This window comes from Salvelinus alpinus, chromosome 8, assembly GCF_045679555.1.
Source record: "Salvelinus alpinus chromosome 8, SLU_Salpinus.1, whole genome shotgun sequence".
Classification (NCBI taxonomy): domain Eukaryota; kingdom Metazoa; phylum Chordata; class Actinopteri; order Salmoniformes; family Salmonidae; genus Salvelinus; species Salvelinus alpinus.
The window spans coordinates 77,856,451-77,878,289 of record NC_092093.1 but is presented as its reverse complement, the minus strand read 5'-3'; the positions used below and the strand labels follow the sequence as shown (position 1 = coordinate 77,878,289).

The window sequence follows — 21,839 nt, the reverse complement described above, 5'->3', positions numbered from 1 at the left end:
TATGTTTCGGGCCCCTTAGTTCCAGTGAAGGGTAATCTATCTTGATATCTTAATGCTACAGCATACAATGACATGCCCCCGTGCACAAAGCCAGGTCCATACAGAAATGGTTTGTCGAGATCGTTGTGAAAGAACTTGACTGGCCTGTACAGAGCCCTGACCTCAACCCCATCGAACACCTTTGGGGTGAACTGGAACGCAGACAGAGCCAGGCCTAATCGCCCGACCTCATTAATGCTCGTGGCTGAAGGGAAGCAAGTCCCCACAGCAATTTTCCAACATCTAGCATAAACTTCCTAACAAAGACAGCCAACTTCGCCAAAAGCGCATTTACGAAAAAAGCACAATCGTTGCACGACTATACCTAACCATAAACATCAATGCCTTTCTTAAAATCAATGCACAGAAGTATTTTTTTTTTTAAACCTGCATATTTAGTTAAAAGAAATTCATGTTAGCAGGCAATATTAAACTAGGGAAATTGTGTCACTTCTCTTGCGTTCATTGTACGCAGAGTCAGGGTATATGCAACAGTTTGGGCCACCTGGCTCGTTGCGAACTAATTTGCCAGAATTTTACGTAATTATGACATAACATTGAAGGTTGTGCAATGTAACAGGAATATTTAGACTTAGGGATGCCACCCGTTAGATAAAATACGGAACGGTTGCGTATTTCACTGAAAGAATAAACGTCTTATTTTCGAGATGATAGTTTCCGGATTCGACCATATTAATGACATAAGGCTCGTATGTCTGTGTGTTATTATGTTATAATTAAGTCTATGATTTGATAGAGCAGTCTGAGCGGTGGTAGGCAACAGCAGGCTCGTAAGCATTCATTCAAACAGCACTTTCCTGCGTTTTGCCAGAAGCTCTTCGCTGTGCTTCAAGCCTATCAACTCCCGAGATTAGGCTGGTGTAACCGATGTGAAATGGCTAGCTAGTTAGCGGGGTGCGCGCTAATAGCGTTTCAAATGTCACTCGCTGAGACTTGGAGTAGTTATTCCCCTTGCTCTGCATGGGTAACGCTGCTTCGAGGGTGGCTGTTGTCGTTGTGTTCCTGGTTCGAGCCCAGGTAGGAGCGAGGAGAGGGACGGAAGCTATACTGTTACACTGGCAATACTAAAGTGCCTATAAGAACATCCAATAGTCAAAGGTTAATGAAATACAAATCGTAGAGAGAGAAATAGTCCTATAATTCCTATAATAACTACAACCTAAAACCTGGGAATATTGAAGACTGATGTTAAAAGGAACCACCGGCTTTCATATGTTCTCATGTTCTGAGCAAGGAACTTAAACGTTAGCTTTCTTACATGGCACATATTGCACTTTTACTTTCTTCTCCAACACTTTGTTTTTGCATTATTTAAATCAAATTGAACATGTTTCATTATTCATTTGAGGCTAAATTGATTTTATTGATGTATTATATTAAGTTACAATAACTGTTCATTCAGTATTGTTGTAATGGTCATTATTACAAATACATTTATATATAAAATAAATAAATAAATACATTTAAAAATTGGCCGATTAATCAGTATCGTTTTTTTTGGTCCTCCAATAAATCGGTATCGGTATCGGCGTTGAAAAATCATAATCGGTCGACCTCTACATAGGATTGTTCTGGAGGGGCTCAGTCAGGCTGAGCATTTTCCCCTGGCTATTGATGAGAGTACTGACAACACCGATGTAGTACAGTTGTGTGTATTTGGCTGTTAGTTTCATGGAAATGACTTTAAAGAGCAACTGGCACTGATTCCCCTTGACAGACACACCACCAGGGACATCCTATTCACAAAGCTGGAACCATTATTTACGCAGCATGGCCTGTCATTAGAAAACTTTGTGGTCTCCGACGGGGCTCCCTGCTATGGTGGGCAGACACATGGGCCTGTTCAGCAGGTTGAAGGAAATCGCCCCACAAATGAATGGCTTGCATTGTCTCACCCATCAGAGTGTGCTGTGTGTCAGACTAAACGCTGAGCTAAAAGATGTGATGGATAAAGTCATGCGCATAATCAACTTTGTCAGGGGGACATCAAGCACACACCACCGTGTTTTCCGCGAGCTTGTGATAGAATCAGAGAAAGCCACCCACGATGATCTCCTGCTTCACAACAACGTGCGCTGTCAGAGTAAAGGAAATGATCAAGAGCGATTCTGTGAGCTGCATGACCAGGTTGTGGATTTCGTCAGAAAAAGCGAAATGAGGACAGCAGCTGACCATCTTCGTATTCTGGAAATTGAAGAATTCCTCACTAATATAGCTGGTTTGGCTGACATATTCTGTCACTTAAACGGGTTAAATCTGCATTTACAAGGAAGAGGGAAAACAGTCGAGGACATGGTGGAAAAACTTGAGGCCTTTACCAGGAAGCTTGAGTTTTCAATTTGGACTTGTCCTCTGGAAGGCTACCGCGCCTCAGCACACTGAAGAAACGACAGGCAGAGGTACCAGGGGGCAAGAAAACGACACCCTCGCTGGATGAGGCCGCAATTCAAACTGAGCTGATTGAATTCCAAACGTCGAGCCAAATCAGGGATGCGCTCAGGAGTGCCGAGTCCTGGCATGCTCAGAGGAACATAAAATACAAATGTCTTTATTGTGCTATGTGCTAACAATGTTTGGTTCGACTTAATCTGTGAGTCCTTCTTTTCCTCTATCAAATGTATCTATAAAGCCCTTGTTACATCAGCTGATGTCGCAAAGTGCTGTACAGAAACCCAGCCTAAAACCCCCAAACAGCAAGCAATGCAGGTGTAGAACCTCTATGAACACAATCAAGACTCACGACAGGAACCGGCTTTCACATAAGTGAATCGAGGACTGCCTGCACATCAAAATCACATCCCTCTCACCAGACACCCACAAGATCGTGTCCGGGGGGAAATGCAACTTTTCCCATTAAGTAACTAACTCAGTATTTAATAAATAATCATATAGGCTACTAACATTATTAATTATGTGCTTATCCATGGCTATTTCAGGTCTCATGCTGACACTATTTTCTGTTTGTCGTTACAGGAGCAGGTTATCCCGAGACTCCCGATACAGACGGACATTGCCCACCACCTTTCTTTCTTAAATGATTGTTTTTATGTAGGATGCTACCTTGTTTGCCAGTTGCAAATTGTAAGTAGGCCTAATAAATAAAATAAAATCCCACTTCTATTAGGCCATTTTTCTTTTCTTGTGAAAGATGCTGTTAAGCCACATAACTGGCTGAGGTAGGTCAAGTTATTTTATATGGGCCTTGGCACAGAGGAAATAACACTCCAATTAAGGCCTCTTGTTGTTTGTAAAGTCAAATTAAAATGAAGATTATTGTGGAAGTGAATTACTCGACTGTGGTAGTTTTTCCTCCATCTGTTGCTTGGCGCCACTTGCGTAACAAGTTAGCTATATTTTCTGCAGCAGGCGCTGGTCACCTCCTATTGATTGCGCTGCGGTTGCAGCTTTACATTTCAGCACCTAAAAAAATGGTCCGCTGCCTGCTTTATTAGTGGACTGTCTCCTGCATTCTCTCTCCTCATGAATTAAGTTCAAATGTAACTTTTGCATTAATTAGGTAGGGTCACTTCCTTCTTGGGACATTGCATTTGGGACTTTTTGCATCTCAGGTCCAATATAAATATATATAAATCTTTGATAAATCATTGCGAAGACCCTATTGCAGGGTTCCCCAACTGGCAGGTCAGCAATATTTGCCCCCAAAATTGCTGGGCCGCCAGTTGGGGAACCCTGCAATAGGGTCTTCGCAATGATATATCAAAGACTTGTTGTCCACCCACCAGTAGGTGGCACCTCAACACTACATATTGAAATATTGTGTAAACAGTGTTTTACAAGGCATGATCATGGCATTGTACGTCACCCCTTGAGGTTCTCTGCTTTCTCTTCACATCAGTCTGAAATGAACACAAGAGCTTCTTGAAGATTCTTTGTAGCAATGATAAATTGTTGTTTTACCTCCGTTAGTAGACAACACCAATTGTAAATTGCTCTAGATTAGAGCATCTGCTAAATTATGATTACATTTTTTATAGATTCTTCACTGAAAACATCTTAAAAACACAAACACCACAATGTCACAGAGCTCCAGCCAATGATGAATCAAATAGAAAATAGTCTGCTAATGACTAAAATGTAAATGTGGGCTAACCCTTGGCGCTGGAGGGTCCTTGGGGAGGCGGCGATGTCGTGTCCGTGCAGTTTGTCGCTGGGGAGGGGCTGCTGGGGGGAGGGCTGGGAGGCTGATCCCTGCTGCTTCACAACTGGCGTGTTGTTCACCTGGACCACACCGAGACAGAGGGGAGGAGAGTTAGAGAGGAAACACCAGAACCATGGAGGTTCAGCTGGACCACACAGAGACAGAGGGGAGGAGAGTTAGAGAGGAAACACCAGAACCATGGAGGTTCAGCTGGACCACACCGAGACAGAGGGGAGGAGAGTTAGAGAGGAAACACCAGAACCATGGAGGTTCAGCTGGACCACACAGAGACAGAGGGGAGGACAGTTAGAGAGGAAACACCAGAACCATGGAGGTTCAGCTGGACCACACAGAGACATAGATCAACACAGACAGAAACACCGACAGACAGAGTCAGACACCAACCCTGAGACCCACCAAACGACACACCGACCCACACACAGACCGCCTGCGACACCGCCAGCCAGCGACACCGCCAGCCGGCCAGCGAGCGAGCGACACAGTCAGCCAGCCAGCGACACGGCCAGCCAGCGAGTGAGCGACACCGCCAGCCAGCGACACCGCCAGCCGGCCAGCCAGCCAGCGAGCGACACCGCCAGCCGGCCAGCGAGCGACACCGCCAGCCGGCCAGCGAGCGACACCGCCAGCCGGCCGGCCAGCCAGCGAGCGACACCGCCAGCCGGCCGGCCAGCCAGCGAGCGACACCGCCAGCCGGCGAGCGACGCCGCCAGCCGGCCAGCTAGCCAGCGAGCGACGCCGCCAGCCAGCCAGCGAGCGACGCCGCCAGCCAGCCAGCGAGCGACACCGCCAGCCAGCGACACCGCCAGCCGGCCAGCCAGCCAGCGAGCGACACCGCCAGCCGGCCAGCGAGCGACACCGCCAGCCGGCCAGCGAGCGACACCGCCAGCCGGCCAGCGAGCGACACCGCCAGCCGGCCAGCGAGCGACACCGCCAGCCGGCCAGCGAGCGACACCGCCAGCCGGCCAGCGAGCGACACCGCCAGCCGGCCGGCCAGCCAGCGAGCGACACCGCCAGCCGGCCGGCCAGCCAGCGAGCGACACCGCCAGCCGGCCGGCCAGCCAGCGAGCGACACCGCCAGCCGGCCAGCTAGCCAGCGACGCCGCCAGTCGGCCAGCGAGCGACGCCGACAGCCAGCCAGCGAGCGACACCGCCAGCCGGCCAGCCAGCGAGCGAGCGACACCGCCAGCCAGCGACACCGCCAGCCCGCCAGCCAGCCAGCGAGCGACACCGCCAGCCGGCCAGCGAGCGACACCGCCAGCCGGCCAGCGAGCGACACCGCCAGCCGGCCAGCGAGCGACACCGCCAGCCGGCCAGCGAGCGACACCGCCAGCCGGCCAGCGAGCGACACCGCCAGCCGGCCAGCTAGCCAGCGACGCCGCCAGTCGGCCAGCGAGCGACGCCGACAGCCGGCCAGCGAGCGACGCCGACAGCCAGCCAGCGAGCGACACCGCCAGCCGGCCAGCCAGCGAGCGAGCGACACCGCCAGCCAGCGACACCGCCAGCCGGCCAGCCAGCCAGCGAGCGACACCGCCAGCCGGCCAGCGAGCGACACCGCCAGCCGGCCAGCGAGCGACACCGCCAGCCGGCCAGCGAGCGACACCGCCAGCCGGCCAGCGAGCGACACCGCCAGCCGGCCAGCGAGCGACACCGCCAGCCGGCCAGCGAGCGACACCGCCAGCCGGCCAGCCAGCCAGCGAGCGACACCGCCAGCCAGCCAGCGAGCGACACCGCCAGCCGGCCAGCGAGCGACGCCGCCAGCCGGCCAGCCAGCCAGCGAGCGACACCGCCAGCCGGCCAGCCAGCCAGCGAGCGACGCCGCCAGCCGGCCAGCCAGCCAGCGAGCGACGCCGCCAGCCGGCCAGCGAGCGACACCGCCAGCCAGCAACAGCCAGACAGCCGAGCCAAGATAAGAATAGCTCTAGTGAGATAAACATTCATTATTAAAGACTAAGATGCAGACACACTCCGCCAGACAGACACACGGAAAACAAGAGCTGCTTGCTCAAGTGCTGTCACAACACACGTTCCTCGACAATGACACGCTTATTACACTGACAAAAACACAAATCTGAAAGAGAAACACACCCCTACAACAGTAATAAATGCTGAACAACCTGGGTAGGTCTTAGAACAGCTGGCCATGATACTGTGAAACACCAAGAGTAAATACTCCCCGTCCCAGACCAGCTGGGTTATGAAGTCAACAAAATCACTACCATCCCCTCCACTCAGGGGGACAGTGGGGTAAAGAGGCCCTACCTTAGGCTGGGGGGGGGTAGAGTAGACAGTACCTTGGTTTGTGAGGCGACAGGCGGCGTGCTGAGCAGGGCTTTGTGGTGACCAGCGTTGGTCTGAGGCGTGCTGATCCTGGGAGACACGTAGGAGCGGGGAGAGGAGGCGTCTGATGTCAAGGACATGGGGGACTGGTTCGACTGCTGGGCTGTTGGTGTTAACAGAGAGGTTGGAGAATGATTTAGTAAAAACCATTTCCATGACAAAGCTGCATTTTGTAAGCAGGTGGCAAAAGCAACTCAAAGTAATGTTAGGGACTAACTACGACAGAATTGTAGATGAAAACAGTGTCTTCTTTGCAGAGTGTAACAGTGCAAAAAGAAGACTGACGCAAAATCATACAAAAATCATCCACTGACACGAGATGCTAAAAACACGCATCGATGCGGTTTGAGGGAGAGGGCATGGATATGGTTACACATTTGACCACCATTCCAATTCTGGTTTAGACAGATTTTTAATACTAAAATCAACAGTGGCAAGTTGGAGGAAGGTTGCCAATTGTGGATGTAAAAAACAACCGCGGCAGCAAAACAGAACAGTGTGGCTGAAGAAGTCCTACCTTGGTTGGAGAGCTGGGCTGCTTGGGAGAGAAGAGTGGTGATGTTGAAGGCCGACGGGCCGGCCGTGAGGATCTTATGAAGCAACGACTGTAACGACGCTTGAGTGACAGCAGCTTTGAGGACTAGGGAGAGAGAAAATAGTGAGGATAGATAAAGACTATCTAAAAGCATAACAGATTATCCCTAATTAGGGGTGTAACGGTACATGTATTCGTACCCAACAGTTCGGTGCAGGGAACTTGGTTCGGTCCGCACTGTGAACCAGAATGAATACATAAAAAATGAAATAAACACTAGGCCTATAGGCTATGCCTTAGCTGCTTTGTATGCCTCAAGTAAATCTGAGCTGAAAAAACATTTCAGGCTATTCCGTTAAATCTAGAGCCGATGCGCACGTTATGATCAAAATTATAATCTTAACTGACGCATTTCAAACCGTCCTTTTGTGAGGCGCAACCGGGAAAAAGTTCTGTTCGGCGGCAAGTTCAATAAACCAGGAGGATTCCCCATCATTGTTTAAAATCTCCAGTTTGGGAAAATGTTAGCTTCCCAGTAGCTTCCAACAGCGATGGACATAGAGTTGTGGATAAAACGTTAACAGTATGTCGCCACACTCGACGAGAATGAATAGCCTATGCAGCTGCCAACACCTCAAATATGTTGACACATTTACACAGTCCCCCCGCCATATACCAGAGCAAGACAGAAACACAAAGAAGAAATGAAATGTTCTCCCCATTCAAGCAGCCCTTGGCAGTGGAATCTGACCGGGCCAAAGAAATAACAGGAGCGATATGTAGGCTGTGTTTATATATATATATTTTTTTACAGTCTTTGGTTTATAGCCGTGGATATGCGCATACTCTGTGGTTGAGAAGAGGGGGTTTCAGTAGGGGTTTCAGCACCTCGTGAACGTGCCCGAGCTACATTACGAACTTCAATCTTACACCCAATTCAGCAAACAGGTAGTACGCGCTCTGTATAAGCAAACCACAGCCGAAGTTTTCAATTCATTTTCCATAGCACCTTGTGTTGCGCTTAAGTGACAGCCGATCACATGACCCGGAGTGGGAGATGTACCGTGCTAGACGCGCATCTGGCACTGAAATAGGCAGCGTCATGGTGCGTTCGTAACTAAGTGGGAAGTGGATGTTTACCAAATACGACTGGGAAAAATCCACTTGAACGGCCATGAAACGGATAAATTACTAGTGGTAAACTATCATCCTGAGCACCTACCTCTCCCACATGGTGACCTACTAAGGAAATTGCCTCTATAAAACAGCCTTTTTCGGCAGTTAAATGCAACAAAACATGTATAAAAAAGCAATCTATTAATGTGGCTTTTGAACTATAAATTTGTTTACAAGCATGATAGCTGTACTTGTAGCATGGTTGACACAGCTCCTTGACAATTATCCAAATCTGCCTTTCTCAATAAGTTTAAGTCACATGAATGAATCCAACTGGTAAATTCCCACCTCCCACATGGTTGCAAACGCAGCACCAGAGTGAAAACTGCAGAGGCCCAACATAACAATCCGGTCACAACAGACAATGCAAGGAACATTGTAAATAACTTTCCTGCTGTACCGAAAACGAACTCTGACAAAAACGCAATATGTACCAAACCGTGGTTTTGGTGAGCCATCACACCCCCTAATCCCTAATATAATCCCTGTTTTAGATCAATAGTGATCAGACCCACTTTAAAGCCACACTCCGTAAAATGTGCAGCGGACACCACCAAAAAGTGACCTGGCCCACCAACAAAATGTAAACAACGGCGCAAATGCATTTGGTGACAGCGGCTCCTCTCTAGCTCAGGGCTTTTCAATTCCGGTCCTGGAGGGCAGAAACACTTCTGGTTTTTGTTTCCACCTGGTAATTAACCGCACTCACCTGGTGTCCCAGGTATGAATTGGTCTCTTATTAGGAGAGGATGATGAAAACAAGAAGCGGCTCGGCCCTCCAGGACCTGCAATGAACAGCCGTTCTCTAGCTGCTCCATGTGTCTCTTTTGAAGTAGGTGCAAACTGCATCAGAACGGTGAAACAGTAACAGAGTAGAGGTTGACACGGGAGTGAAAATTCATTCCTGTCCCGCCTTGTCATCTTCCCCCCCCTGTCCTGATCGCACGACAGTTCTATAACCCCGGAACTTTCCTGTCCCTTCCCGATAAAAATCAGTCCCACTAATTTTTGCAAGCAGAAATATGTAGGCTATTGTGTTTGTTTAGGAAGTATGTGAAATAATTTCAGTAATGCAACGTGTGACTGATGTGGTTGTCTTACCTACTTTAGTTGAATGCACTGACTGTTGGCCTTAAGTCGCTCTGGATAACAGCGTATTCTAAAATGACCTAAATGTAGACAGATTAAGGCTGGAGGACGAGAGCCGAGACCACAGCACGCAGAAATCTGAAGCCTACAGCTGAGAACATATGAACATATACAACATATATTTTTAAAACTGATCGGCAGTAGGCTACTGGGTAAGTCAATCTATATTTATTTCACTCTTCACCTCAGATGGCACGGGTTTAGTTAAACACACAAACAATTGAGCTTGATGGTAAAGCTGTAAGGAGTAGAGCAGCTATGCTGCTTCAGGCCACTTGTCCCACTCTCCGGTTGGTAGGCTATTTGACTAAAGTTCAGCATTTTTTTTTTTTTTAACAAGCCCTGTACTCAGTTCCTTCCTTGTCAAAGACAACTCCATAATTTTTTTTTGCTAAAACATTGCTCTTTCCTTGTCCTTAATGTTAGTGATGGGTCCTTGGCTGAAACGCATTGTAATTCCGCTATTGACGGCTTCATCATTTAGCTGATTGACGTAGGTTGGCATCTAAGGTAGCCTTTCACTCCCATTCATGCCAGAATCCTGGACCCTAAAGAGTCCTGTTCCCATGTCAACCTCTATCACAGAGCAGTGTTCAGTCTGGAGTCCAGGTCAACTGATAGATGGTTACTAATAGGAAGCCTACATCATGTTGGATTTAACTGATTCCTGGAAGACCCCTCAGCAGTCATTTCTCAGTAGGTTTAGGTGTGCAGATTGAGCTGAGTAAGGGAAAGCAGGGAATCTCGAAGAGAGCAGAGCACCAGCAGGAAAATAGACCGTCTGACCCACATCTGGAGACTGGAGTCTCTGTGCGTCCCAATCGGCACCCTACATCTTTCGTAGGGCACTACTTTTGACCAGGGCCCAAGTTTCAGACAATTCCACATTTTGAAATCACCACCTTTCGACGACACCCAGCAGGTGATTCAATGGACACAGACGACATTTGTGTTGGTCCGTCTTGTCCTTTTGGCCTACTGAAGTACAGGCAGGAAGAAAAGCTTCCATTCTTGGTCGTGGCCAGTAGTAGGAACATATATGTTTAGAGGGAAAAAAAGAAGAGGTGTCTACACGAAGGTACTACAGCAGCATTACATTTGTTGGTTGAGTAGCGTTACCACATATTCCAATACAGTCTGATGTATATTTATTCAGATCTTGTTCGAAATCAGAATTTGAGACAGATATGCAACAGACCTAGAAGGCAGTAGGTAGATCTGTCAACCAGGCTACTTCCCAATAGCAAAACCCCAAATTGCAGAAACTGGATATACAAGCATTTACATAACCCTTCAGTCTACGCTACTAATATTGTATCCCAGGTCATGCTAATACATTTGAGTGAATATTCATTCAGTTCTCGCGTTAGATTTTAAAATGCTTAGTATGGGACCTTCCAGGCTAGGCTGAGGTAAAAGAAAAAAAAAAATCTGTCAAATGACATAACAGTGCCTGGTAACCTGGCTAACTCCCAATGTTAAAACCCAGAAATGTGGAAAGATGAGCCAGTATAGTATAGTCTGCTCCGCTAAGATACTGCATTCTGCTTTCGACTCAGGGATCATAAAGCAGTCAGACAGAATGACACGCTCGCCCCAGACAGACATGTTATTTTCTGCATGGCCACTCATCGATGCATACTGAAGCAGGATTGGGCTATGGCTGTGTGACATTGGCCCCGATGAGCACATTTGGAGCACTTAAGTAGGCCTTCCCCTCAGAAGCCAGGCAGAGCCAGGGCCAGCCTCCAACCGAGAGACCTGGTAGTACCAATACTAGTGACATTTTTGCCCCCAATTTATTTATTTTTTTAAAGCTAGTTACATAGAGATATAATTTGACGATATATTATATAATTCTTGCGCTAGTTGGCTGTACCTGCACCAAAACTATTTTCCCTTCATTGCTTGTTCTTCACCTTTTTAAATAGGGAGCCAAATAGTTTTCAGCACTTGCATTTCCATGACTGATCAAATCGTTTTCTCATGGCTCTCCTCGTCTCTGCAGCCGATATGGTGAGAAATATGTTGGGAATATCGAACAGCAATACAATCACAGCATTGAATAACAATACATATCTTATCGGCACCAAAGTTTCGTGAGGTCCCTGGCCATTCCCAGCCCTAAGCAATACCAGAACAACAAAAGAGATGAAAAAGACAGAACAGGCAGAAGGAGAAAGAGAGCGGAGAGAAAGAGAGGACAAACAAAGAGAGAAGAGGTGGAAGGACAAGGGTAGGAGAGAAGCAGTATTTTTGTAGCACACATGCGATGGAGTTTGCAAAACAAATACCTACTGAACTGATGCAAATAATCAGGATATCATTCTGCCAGGTAAGCCATGGGTCGCGTCGGAGATTAGAAATCTGCATTTTCAAAACGCAGACCATCAAAAAAATCTGCGGTATAAACCATTTCACCAGCGTTTCATATTGAAAATCAACGGGGCTTTTTTTTTGCTTCAATAGAGTGATCAGGGGCATGCAACTAGCTTTCCTTCAGAAAAAATACACTAAGCAGAAAGTGCCTTCATTTTCATCAGATGACAGAAGTGCAACGCTATTTGGCTAGCAGCCAAAGTATATTAGCTTACAAATGGAAAAGCAAGGTCTTTCTTTCATAAACAATGCATCACCATCATACTCTATATAAAAAAGTAAGTGGACACCCTCTCAAATGAGTGGATTCGCCTATTTCAGCCGCACCCATTGCTGACAGGTGTATAAAATTGAGCACACAGCCATGCAATTTCCATAGACAAACATTTGCAGTAGAATGGCCTTTCTGAAGAGCTCAGTGGCTTTCAACATGCCACCGTCATAGGAAGCCACCTTTACAACAAGTCATTTTGTAAAATGTATACCCTGCTAGAGCTGCCCGGTCAACTGTAAGTGCTGTTACTGTGAAGTGGAAACGTCTAGGAGCAACAACGGCTCTGCCGAGAAGTGGTAGGCCACACAACCTCACAGAACGGGAGCAATCATAATAATCAGCTGTCCTCGGTTGCAACACTCACTACTGACTTCCAAACTGCCTCTGGAAGCAACGTCAGCACAAGAAATGTTTGACAGGAGCTTCATGAAATGAGTTTCCAAGGCCGAGCAGCCTAAGATCATAATGTGCAATGCCAAGTGTTGGCTGGAGTGGTGTAAAGCTCGCAGCCATTGGACTCTGGAGCAGTGGAAACACGTACTCTGGAGTGATGAATCACGCTTCACCATCTGGCAGTCCGACGGACAAATCTGGGTTTGGTGGATGCCAGGAGAACGCTACCTGCCTCAATGCATAGAGCCAAATGTTTGGTGGAGGAGGAATAATGGTCTGGGGCTGTTTTTCATGGTTTGGGCCCCTTAGTTCCAGTGAAGGGAAATCTTACCGCTACAGCATACAATGACATTGTAGACGATTCTGTGCTTCCAACTTTGTGGCAACAGTTTGGGGAAGGCCCTTTCCTGTTTCAGCATGACAATGCTCCCGTGCACAAAGTGAGGTCCATACAGAAATGGTTTGTCGAGATCGGTGTGGAAGAACTTGACTGGCCTGCACAGAGCCCTGACCTCAACCCCATCAAACACCTATGGGATGAATTGGAAAGCCAACTGCGAGTCAGTCCTAATCGCCAAACATCAGTGTCCGACCTCTCTAATGCTTGATGCTGAATGGAAGCAGCAATGTTCCAACATCTAGCGGAAAGCCTTTCCAGAAGAATGGAGGCTGTTATAGCAGTAAAGGGGGGACCAACTCCATATTAATGCCCATGATTTTGGAATGAGATGTTCGACGAGCAGGTGTCTAAATACTTTTGGTCATGTAGTGTATTTCTAATGTTTATCATAGAATGTAGCCAGCTACATTTCCTAAAGTTTTACTTGAAGTTAATCTTATATTTTACTGGAGAAAATTAGGCTGCACTGAGAAAAGTAGCTGCACATCAGTCAGAGCACTGTCTTTTAATAGAATGCCCATTGGAGAAGTGCTACTGAAGTACAAAATCAGTCTGATGGTGAGAAATTGAGGGGGGGCGGGCGCTGTAAGCATAGGCTACCTGGTAGTTAACATTACATTTTGGGGGAAGCCTTTCGATCTACCAGAAGACTTTATTAGAATCAACGCTAAAAGCGACACAAAATGGTAGATGCGCACACACCAGACACACTGGAAATTCTCGTTGCTTCTTCAGACAGTTGCAGGAAATACGAATCACTGATGCATTCTATTCACGTCTTCTGATAAGCTTGGTCAAATTAATTAACTTAAGTTAAATAATGTAAATATATTGTTGAATTCCATTTTAAAATGTCTGGATTCCGTGATTCCCTTTGCATGACATTTCTTATAAAAGCCTTAGTAACCTGCTAGTGAGGTCTACAGATCTGCCTATTATCTGTGAGTTTCAGTCCTCAGACAAAGGGCAGCTAGAGAAACATGGGCACAAGGTTGAAAGACCACTGTCTCCACCATCATAAGCAAAAACAAAACCTTCCAGTATCACTTGCTGCTCCTAAATATTCAGCAATATTCTCTATTGTGTCTCTCACCTACTCCCTCTATAACCTAGCTTCCCTTGCTGCCCACAATAACATTCAACATAGTAGCCCTCACAGATAAGACTCTGTGCCCGTGTGTCTCTCCCTCGCTCACCCTCGTTGATCTTGGCCATGTCGACGCTGGCGTTATTGAGCTGCAAGGCGGTCTGAAGTGCTGGGAGGAGCTGTCTGAGCAGGGAGGGGTCCTGGAGCAGGGGGGTATGGGCGTGGGACTGCAGGACCGGGGATACCGGCACAGTGGTGGGGGCTGAGGAGGAACCCGACGTGGGGTTCAGGACCGAGCCTGAGGAGGACGACTGTGAAGACACCGACGCAGGCTGCTTCTCCACCTGGGCTGACTCTGTGAGGGAGGAGAGGGGCAGCCTTGTTAGATCTCACATGTTAAAAGCACTCACATCTGATTTAGTGCTGAGCAGTTATTTTTTTTAAACAACTAATTGACAGGTATCGGTTCAATTATTAGAATTTCATTAGTTCGTTTTTCTTCTTCTGTGAGCTCAATGTGCACATCGCAGTTTCTCTAGAGATAAATCAGATCCAGCCTGAACTGTGCAATGCAGTAGGGAGTTGTAGTTTCCAACAGGCCAATATTCTACATTGTTTAGCGCATTAACCGTGGTAATTAACTAGAACGACCATAATCCATTGCGCATCTACTTGTGGGGTCAGTGTTTATTTTACGACTGCTATAGAAGGGAGAAGAATGCACAACGTGAGGTGATAGAGAGCAGCTGTTGCTTCGTGACGTCCCTCTACCTGAAACAATACATGATCTAAGTGATTGATAGTTGGTGTTCAGCAGTCATAAATGTCTGCCTTATTTACTTTGAAATTATTACAAAATAGGGATTTTTTCAGACAGCAGCTCAAAAGAGATGAGATTACTTGGAATTAAACAGTCATCAAATAAAACAAATATAATATAGACTGAAATAGTTGATTAAAGTGAATAAATGACTTAAGTGATGAGCGGTAATGGGCAGTTACTACCATCACAGGACTTTAATTGTTTATTCTGTGTTGTTACAGCATTCAACCAACATAATGTATTTAATGTCAAAACAATAGCATTAAATTGCTCAGCACTACCGATTCTTCAAGATTATTTTTGCAAGTGTGTAGGAAATGTTCAATGGAACTCAAGCCGATAGGAAAGCTTAGCCTATTAAACAATAGAGGCGGGACGATACCAGTATTGCGGTACTCGTTAGTATCATGGCAAGAAAACTATACACAAAGAAGCTTTGACTTCTTTAGGAAAACAGCTCTAATGTTGGAAACAAACAAGTTGTCATCAAGAGTCACATTAACGTATTTTCTTAGCTATAGCACACATTTTATATACAGCAGGCTCTTAAAGGACCAAAGAGTTGTCTGCTTCATGTTTTCATTGTTGTCACGGGGGGAAAAAACGATGCGATACTTATATCACATCCCTACTGGGCAGCAGATGTGTTTGTTAAAGACGGGATTCGCTCCAGTGGAAACTGCCTGTTAAAATTGGCGGAATCTCATTTTCTAATGATAAGTCAGCAAGTGGGTGTGTCGAGTCGGTGACAGACACACAGAAGTTCTCTCTTGGATAAATATGCCAAATGATTCAAACTATTCAAACCATCTCAAATCAACAGGCTTGTGAAGTCTGATTAGAACCTGGCTGTTGGTTTGAAAGTAGGCATGTGAACTGTAAGGCGCTAACTTAGAAAGCCAAATCTCTCCCTGAGAGCTCCCCCCCCAACCTGGCCCTCAACATTTTAGCTTCCAAAGAGTAGCTCCTCCGAAAGAAGAAACTTGATACCGTTCTTCCCTTTGTTGAAGCTGTACCACTTATGAACCAACCACAAACCAGTGACCTTGGCATAGTGAACACGCATGACAAACCTGAGTCCAAATAAATCTTGCAAATACCGTTTCAGCCCAGATGCCAGGTCTGGTAGGGTAGACAGAGCACTGTGCACCACCGCTGTGTTCTGGCTGTTTGACAGGAGGGGAGAGCTCTACTCTGGACGGTGCAGTAAGTCTTGCTCTCTTTCCCCCTCCGTTGCTCTCTCTCTCCCGGACGGTGACAGTGCAGTCAGTCTGTGTTTGCCAGAAGACATCAATCAGGTCTCTATGACGGCCCATGTCCCCCCCTCCACCCTCAGTCTCCACTGACTGGCTGTACAGCACGGCACGCTCACCAACATGAACCACTACCACCGCTCCTGCAGTATATCCCCTAAGAGGCTACTATTTCACTGAGATAATGAAAGGCCTGAGAATAAGACAGTTGTTTTTGAAGACAAGCAGCCCACAGATTTCATCAGACATTTTAGAACTCAACAAGGCCTCCTTCCAGAGGCACACGTTCAAAACATGACCTTGACTCACAGATGCAGCATTAATTGAATCATACGTACAGACGGCACGGCCATAATACGTCTCATTCTTTTGGTAAATTTAGCATACGCTAGCCAGAAATTTAACAAGGATCATCCATGACTGATAAGAACATTCAGCAACCATCATTACACAAAAAAGTCAAATCGCATGTTTCTAGCAATTTGGCCAGGTCTTCCTTGTAAAAGGTATTTTGACCTCAATGGGAGACATGGTAAATACTTAAAAAAGCAACAAAAAACAGACTCACTAGCAGCAGTAAAGTCGGGTATGTAGTTGTACGACTCACTAGCAGCAGTAAAGTCAGTATGTAGTTGTACGACTCACTAGCAGCAGTAAAGTCAGTATGTAGTTGTACGACTCACTAGCAGCAGTAAAGTCAGTATGTAGTTGTACGACTCACTAGCAGCAGTAAAGTCAGCATGTAGTTGTACGACTCACTAGCAGCAGTAAAGTCAGCATGTAGTTGTACGACTCACTAGCAGCAGTAAAGTCAGCATGTAGTTGTACGACTCACTAGCAGCAGTAAAGTCAGTATGTAGTTGTACGACTCACTAGCAGCAGTAAAGTCAGTATGTAGTTGTACGACTCACTAGCAGCAGTAAAGTCAGTATGTAGTTGTACGACTCACTAGCAGCAGTAAAGTCAGTATGTAGTTGTACGACTCACTAGCAGCAGTAAAGTCAGTATGTAGTTGTACGACTCACTAGCAGCAGTAAAGTCAGTATGTAGTTGTACGACTCACTAGCAGCAGTAAAGTCAGTATGTAGTTGTACGACTCACTAGCAGCAGTAAAGTCAGTATGTAGTTGTACGACTCACTAGCAGCAGTAAAGTCAGTATGTAGTTGTACGACTCACTAGCAGCAGTAAAGTCAGTATGTAGTTGTACAACTCACTAGCAACAGTAAAGTCAGTATGTAGTTGTATGACTTACTAGCAGCAGTAAAGCCAGTGACTGCTGTAGCCTGCTGCATGGCCTCCCGTCTGTAGTCCCTGTCTTTGGGGAAACTGTTGACTGGCGCCGACTTAGTGCAGGACTCCTTCTGCCTCTGCTCTCTGGAAACAAACAGTTAGAACTCAAGTCTGCGTCTTCCCTATATATTGCACTACTTTTGACCTGGGCCATAAGTTAATACACATAGTGCAAATCTTCCTCATTTTTGACATGTGATTAGGGCAGGGGATCCCAAACTCTTTCCACTCAGGGACCCCTTCCAGGGTTGGGGAACATCCTGCGAGTGTGCCACGTCTATTTCTATTGGCACAAGTACTGTTCATGACACAAACTGTTCACACCCCTCTTGTTGGCGGCAAGAAAACGTTGCAGTTTAAAAGCTCATTTTCTTGCAATTCTATACATTGTGTTTATTCATGTGATACTTAAGTGACTCAAACATTACAACAAAATCTATGGGCTAAAGAACCTAGCTAAAAAAACATTAACTGACATGAGCTAGTTGATCTGGACATTTCTGAAAAGTTAAAAATAGCTCTAAGGTACACCGCTGCCCCCCCCCCCCAGTCATCACTGACTGAAAAGCATTTTAAAAATGAAAAGGGAACCAGGCCAGCCAGTGCAGTACAGCTCAGCTACGCTTGGATCCGTCATGTGAAAGGGGAATTAAGTGAATGCAGATGGCATAATGTCTACCTCTCCAGCCACTCTTTGGGTTTCTCCCACTGTGACACCTCTGTTCTGCAGTTGTAGTAGTACTTCTTCCCAGAGGAACTGATGTGCTCTGACCAGTCATCTTTATCTTCATAAGGCTGAGGAGGAGAGAAGACGACAGTTATGAGAGAAGGCGGAGGGAGGTAGATAGGAACATTTAGGTTAAGAAGGCTCTCCTCAGAGAGGAATACTACAGGAGGCCACCATTATAGACAACTACTACCACCAAGACATTGGTCTCACAACAGAGGACCTACCAGCTGTTATGAGCAACAGAGAGCTATGGCAAGCCATCATTCAGAACATTGCAAGTCAGCAAAGTAAGGAGTCGGGAGAAAGGTACATTTGGGTAAGAAGGGGAGAGAAAGTGACATTTTGCAAAGGAGAAAGGAGGGAACTGTAGGCAAATAGGGAGAAGGCAGACATTTTAGGTAAATAGGGAATAGAGAAGAGGATACATTTTATGTATGAAGGGAGGAGAATATGCAATGATACATTTTATGCCATCAAGATTTGATAGGTGAGAAAAAGGATACTGCAGCGAGAGAGAGAGACACAGAGAGAGACAGAGAGAGAGCGAGAGCGCACGATTAGGTCTGATGCAAGAGCTTGCAATGTGAAATGTCTAGTATGTGAGGCTCTATCTGGGCTTTAAGGTTGGACTCTGATACCAGTGCTGGTTGGGAGATGACATGTAGGGATGGATTCTGGCTTACTCAACAGCTAGGACGGCTTCTCAAGCTTTTAAAATGTTGACGTTTATGTCATTGTTGAGGTCTGTGCTTCTATGTACAACACCAAGAGAAAGTAACATTTTGTGATTCGGATTCTGAAAACCACCTGCCCGGGGACTAGATACAAATCTGTCCACAAAGCAGACACATTTCCAGACGTGTGATTAATGTTGTGCATAGTACCAGTATATAAATCGAATCAAATCTTGCAAAGCAGGGACGGGCTTGAGTAATAGAGTACTGGAACGCACATCAAAGCTCCATCTTTAACCAGAGATCACTTACTATTTTTATACTGTAACAAACTATTTGGTGGAATGTCCTTTGTGGCTGCCCGAATTGTCATGAACACGACGTTAACTAGCTTGGACTCTAGAGTTCCATTTGTAAATGTGCATTTGCGGGACACAACTAAAAAGAAAGCATCACAGAGTTCTCCCTAAATTCCCTTTCCCCTCCGTTTCTCATTCATTCAATTGCGTTCCGACCGCTCCACCCACACACGTTAGGCAGACTGAAATAAATGCCCATAAAAACATATCTAACTGATGGGGTACACACGCTACACTGAACAAAATGATAAAGGCAACATGTAAAGTGTTGGTCCCATGTTTCATGAGCTGAAATAAAAGATCCCCGTTTACATTCCTGTTAGTCAGCATTTGCCAAAATAAGCCATCCACCTGACAGGTGTGGCATATCAAGAAGCTGATTAAACAGCATGATCAGTACACAGTCGCACGTTGTGCTAGAGACAAAAGGCCACTTAAATGTGTAGTTTCGTCACCCAACACCACAGATGTCTCAGGTTTTGAGGGAGCGTGTAATTGCCTGCAGGAATGTCCACCAGAGCTGCCAAAGAATTTAATGTTAATTTCTCTACATTTTTTATTTTATTTCACCAGGTAGGCCAGTTGAGAACAAGTTCTCATTAACAACTGCAACCTGGCCAAGATAAAGCATAGCAGTGCGACAAAAACAACAGAGTTACACAAACAAACGTACAGTCAATTACACCAAAGAAAATAAAAATAGAAAGATCTATGTGCAGTGTGTGCAAATGTAGAAGAGTAGGGAGGTAGACAACAAATAGGCCATAGAGGCAAAAATAATTACAATTTAGCATTAATACTGGAGTGATATATGAGCAGATGATGATGTGCAAGTAGAGAAAAGCCACCTCCAACGTTGTTATAGAGAATTTGGCATTACATCCAACCGGCCTCAACTGCAGACCACGTGTACAGCGTAGTGTTGGCGAGCAGTTTGCGAACGTTGTGAACAGAGTGCCCATTGGAACACAATTGCAATGTATTGATGGCCATTTAAATGCACAGAGATGCCTGGACGAGATCCTGAGGCCCATTGTCATGCCATTCATCTGCCGTCATCACCTCATGTTTCAGCATAATGCACGGCCCCATGTCGCAAGGATCTGTACACAATTCCTGGAAGTTGAAAATGTCCCAGTTCTTCCATTGCCTGCATACTCACCAGACACGTCATCCATTGAGCATGTTTGGGATGCTCTGGATCAACGTGCATGACAGCGTGTTCCAGTTCCCACCAATATCCAGCAACTTCGCACAGCCATTGAAGAGGAGTGGGACAACATTCCACAATCAACTCTATGCGAAGGCAATGTGGCACACTACATGAGGCAAATGGTGGTCTCACCAGATACTGACTAGTTTTCAGACCAAGCCACTACTTTGTCTATTTTTTTAAGGTATCTGTGACCAACAGATGCATATCTGTACTCCCAGTCATGTGAAATCCATAGATTAGGAACTAATGAATTTATTGAAATTGACTGATTTCCTTATATGAACAGTAACTCAGTACACATACATTCCTTACAAAATGACGACAGTTTAATCACAAATATAAAATGAACTGGTTGATTGAAGTAGGAGAATGTGCATTCCAACAACGAGCTGCAGTTTTGGAATAATTGCGTCCGTCTATTTTCTACTTCAGCTACTTTGTGAACGGCTAGAGCCATTTAGAGTTGTTTAGCCGAGGCTATAACCCTCCTAAACATAGACCGGTTCTACACTGAAAATACGCAAAAACATTAGTTTGGTAAAGAGCATATTTTCATCAGAATCATTAAGCATATGCCTACAGCGCATTCGGAAAGTATTCAGAACCCCGTCCCTTTCTTCACATTGTTACATTACAACCGTGTTCAAAAATTTATTAAATACACTTTCCTCAGTCTACAACAATACCACATTATGACAAAGCGACAACAGGTTTTTAGAAAACAAATACAGAAATAACGTAATTACCTAAGTATTTAGACCCTTTGCTATGAGACTCAAAATTGAGCTCCGGTGCATCCTGTTTCCATTGACCATCCTTGAGATGTTTCTACAACTTGATTGGAGTCCACCTGTGGTAAATTAAATTGATATGACATGATTTGTAAAGGCACACACCTGTCTATATATAAGGTCCCACAGTTGACAATACAGGTCAGGTTAAAAACCAAGCCATGAGGTCGAAGGAATTGACCGTAGAGCTCAGAGACAGGATTGTGGCGAGGCACAGATCTGCGGAAGGGTACCAAAACATTTCTGCAGCATTGAAGGTCCCCAAGAACACAGTGGCCTCCATCATTCTTAAATGGAAGAGGTTTGGAACCACCAAGACTCTTCCTAGAACCGGACACCCGGCCTAACTGAGCAATCCGGGGAGAAAGGCCTTGGTCATGGAGGTGACCAAGAACCCAATTGTCACTCTGACAGAGCTCCAGAGTTCCACTGTGGAGATGGGAAAACCTCCCAGAAGGACAACCATCTCTGCAGCACTCCACCAATCAGGCCCTTTATGGTAGAGTAGCCAGATGGAAGCCACTCCACAGTAAAAGGCACATGACAGCCCACTTGGATTTTTGCCAAAAGGCATCTAAAGGACTCTCAGAACATGAGAAATTAGATTCTCTGCTCTGCTGAAACCAAGATTGAACTCCTTGGCCTGAATGCCAAGAGTCACATCTGGAGGAAACTTGGCACCATCCCAATGGTGAAGCATGGTGGTGGCAGCATCATGCGGTGGGTAAGTTT

The 21,839-nt window shown here is 46.0% G+C and overlaps 1 protein-coding gene across 1 annotated transcript in view; it reads right to left on the bottom strand.

Annotated features, from left to right (window-relative positions):
* LOC139583740 (WW domain-containing adapter protein with coiled-coil-like) overlaps positions 1–21,839 on the bottom strand; it is a 44,038-nt gene that overhangs the window by 4,587 nt on the left and 17,612 nt on the right. Inside the window, exons 5-10 of the mRNA XM_071415155.1 lie at positions 18,017–18,132; positions 17,300–17,421; positions 14,080–14,325; positions 7,095–7,217; positions 6,532–6,680; positions 4,172–4,299 (exon numbers count right to left, since the gene is read on the bottom strand). Of these exons, the coding sequence (XP_071271256.1) occupies positions 4,172–4,299; positions 6,532–6,680; positions 7,095–7,217; positions 14,080–14,325; positions 17,300–17,421; positions 18,017–18,132 (884 nt within the window). The remainder of the gene's footprint in view (positions 1–4,171; positions 4,300–6,531; positions 6,681–7,094; positions 7,218–14,079; positions 14,326–17,299; positions 17,422–18,016; positions 18,133–21,839) is intronic.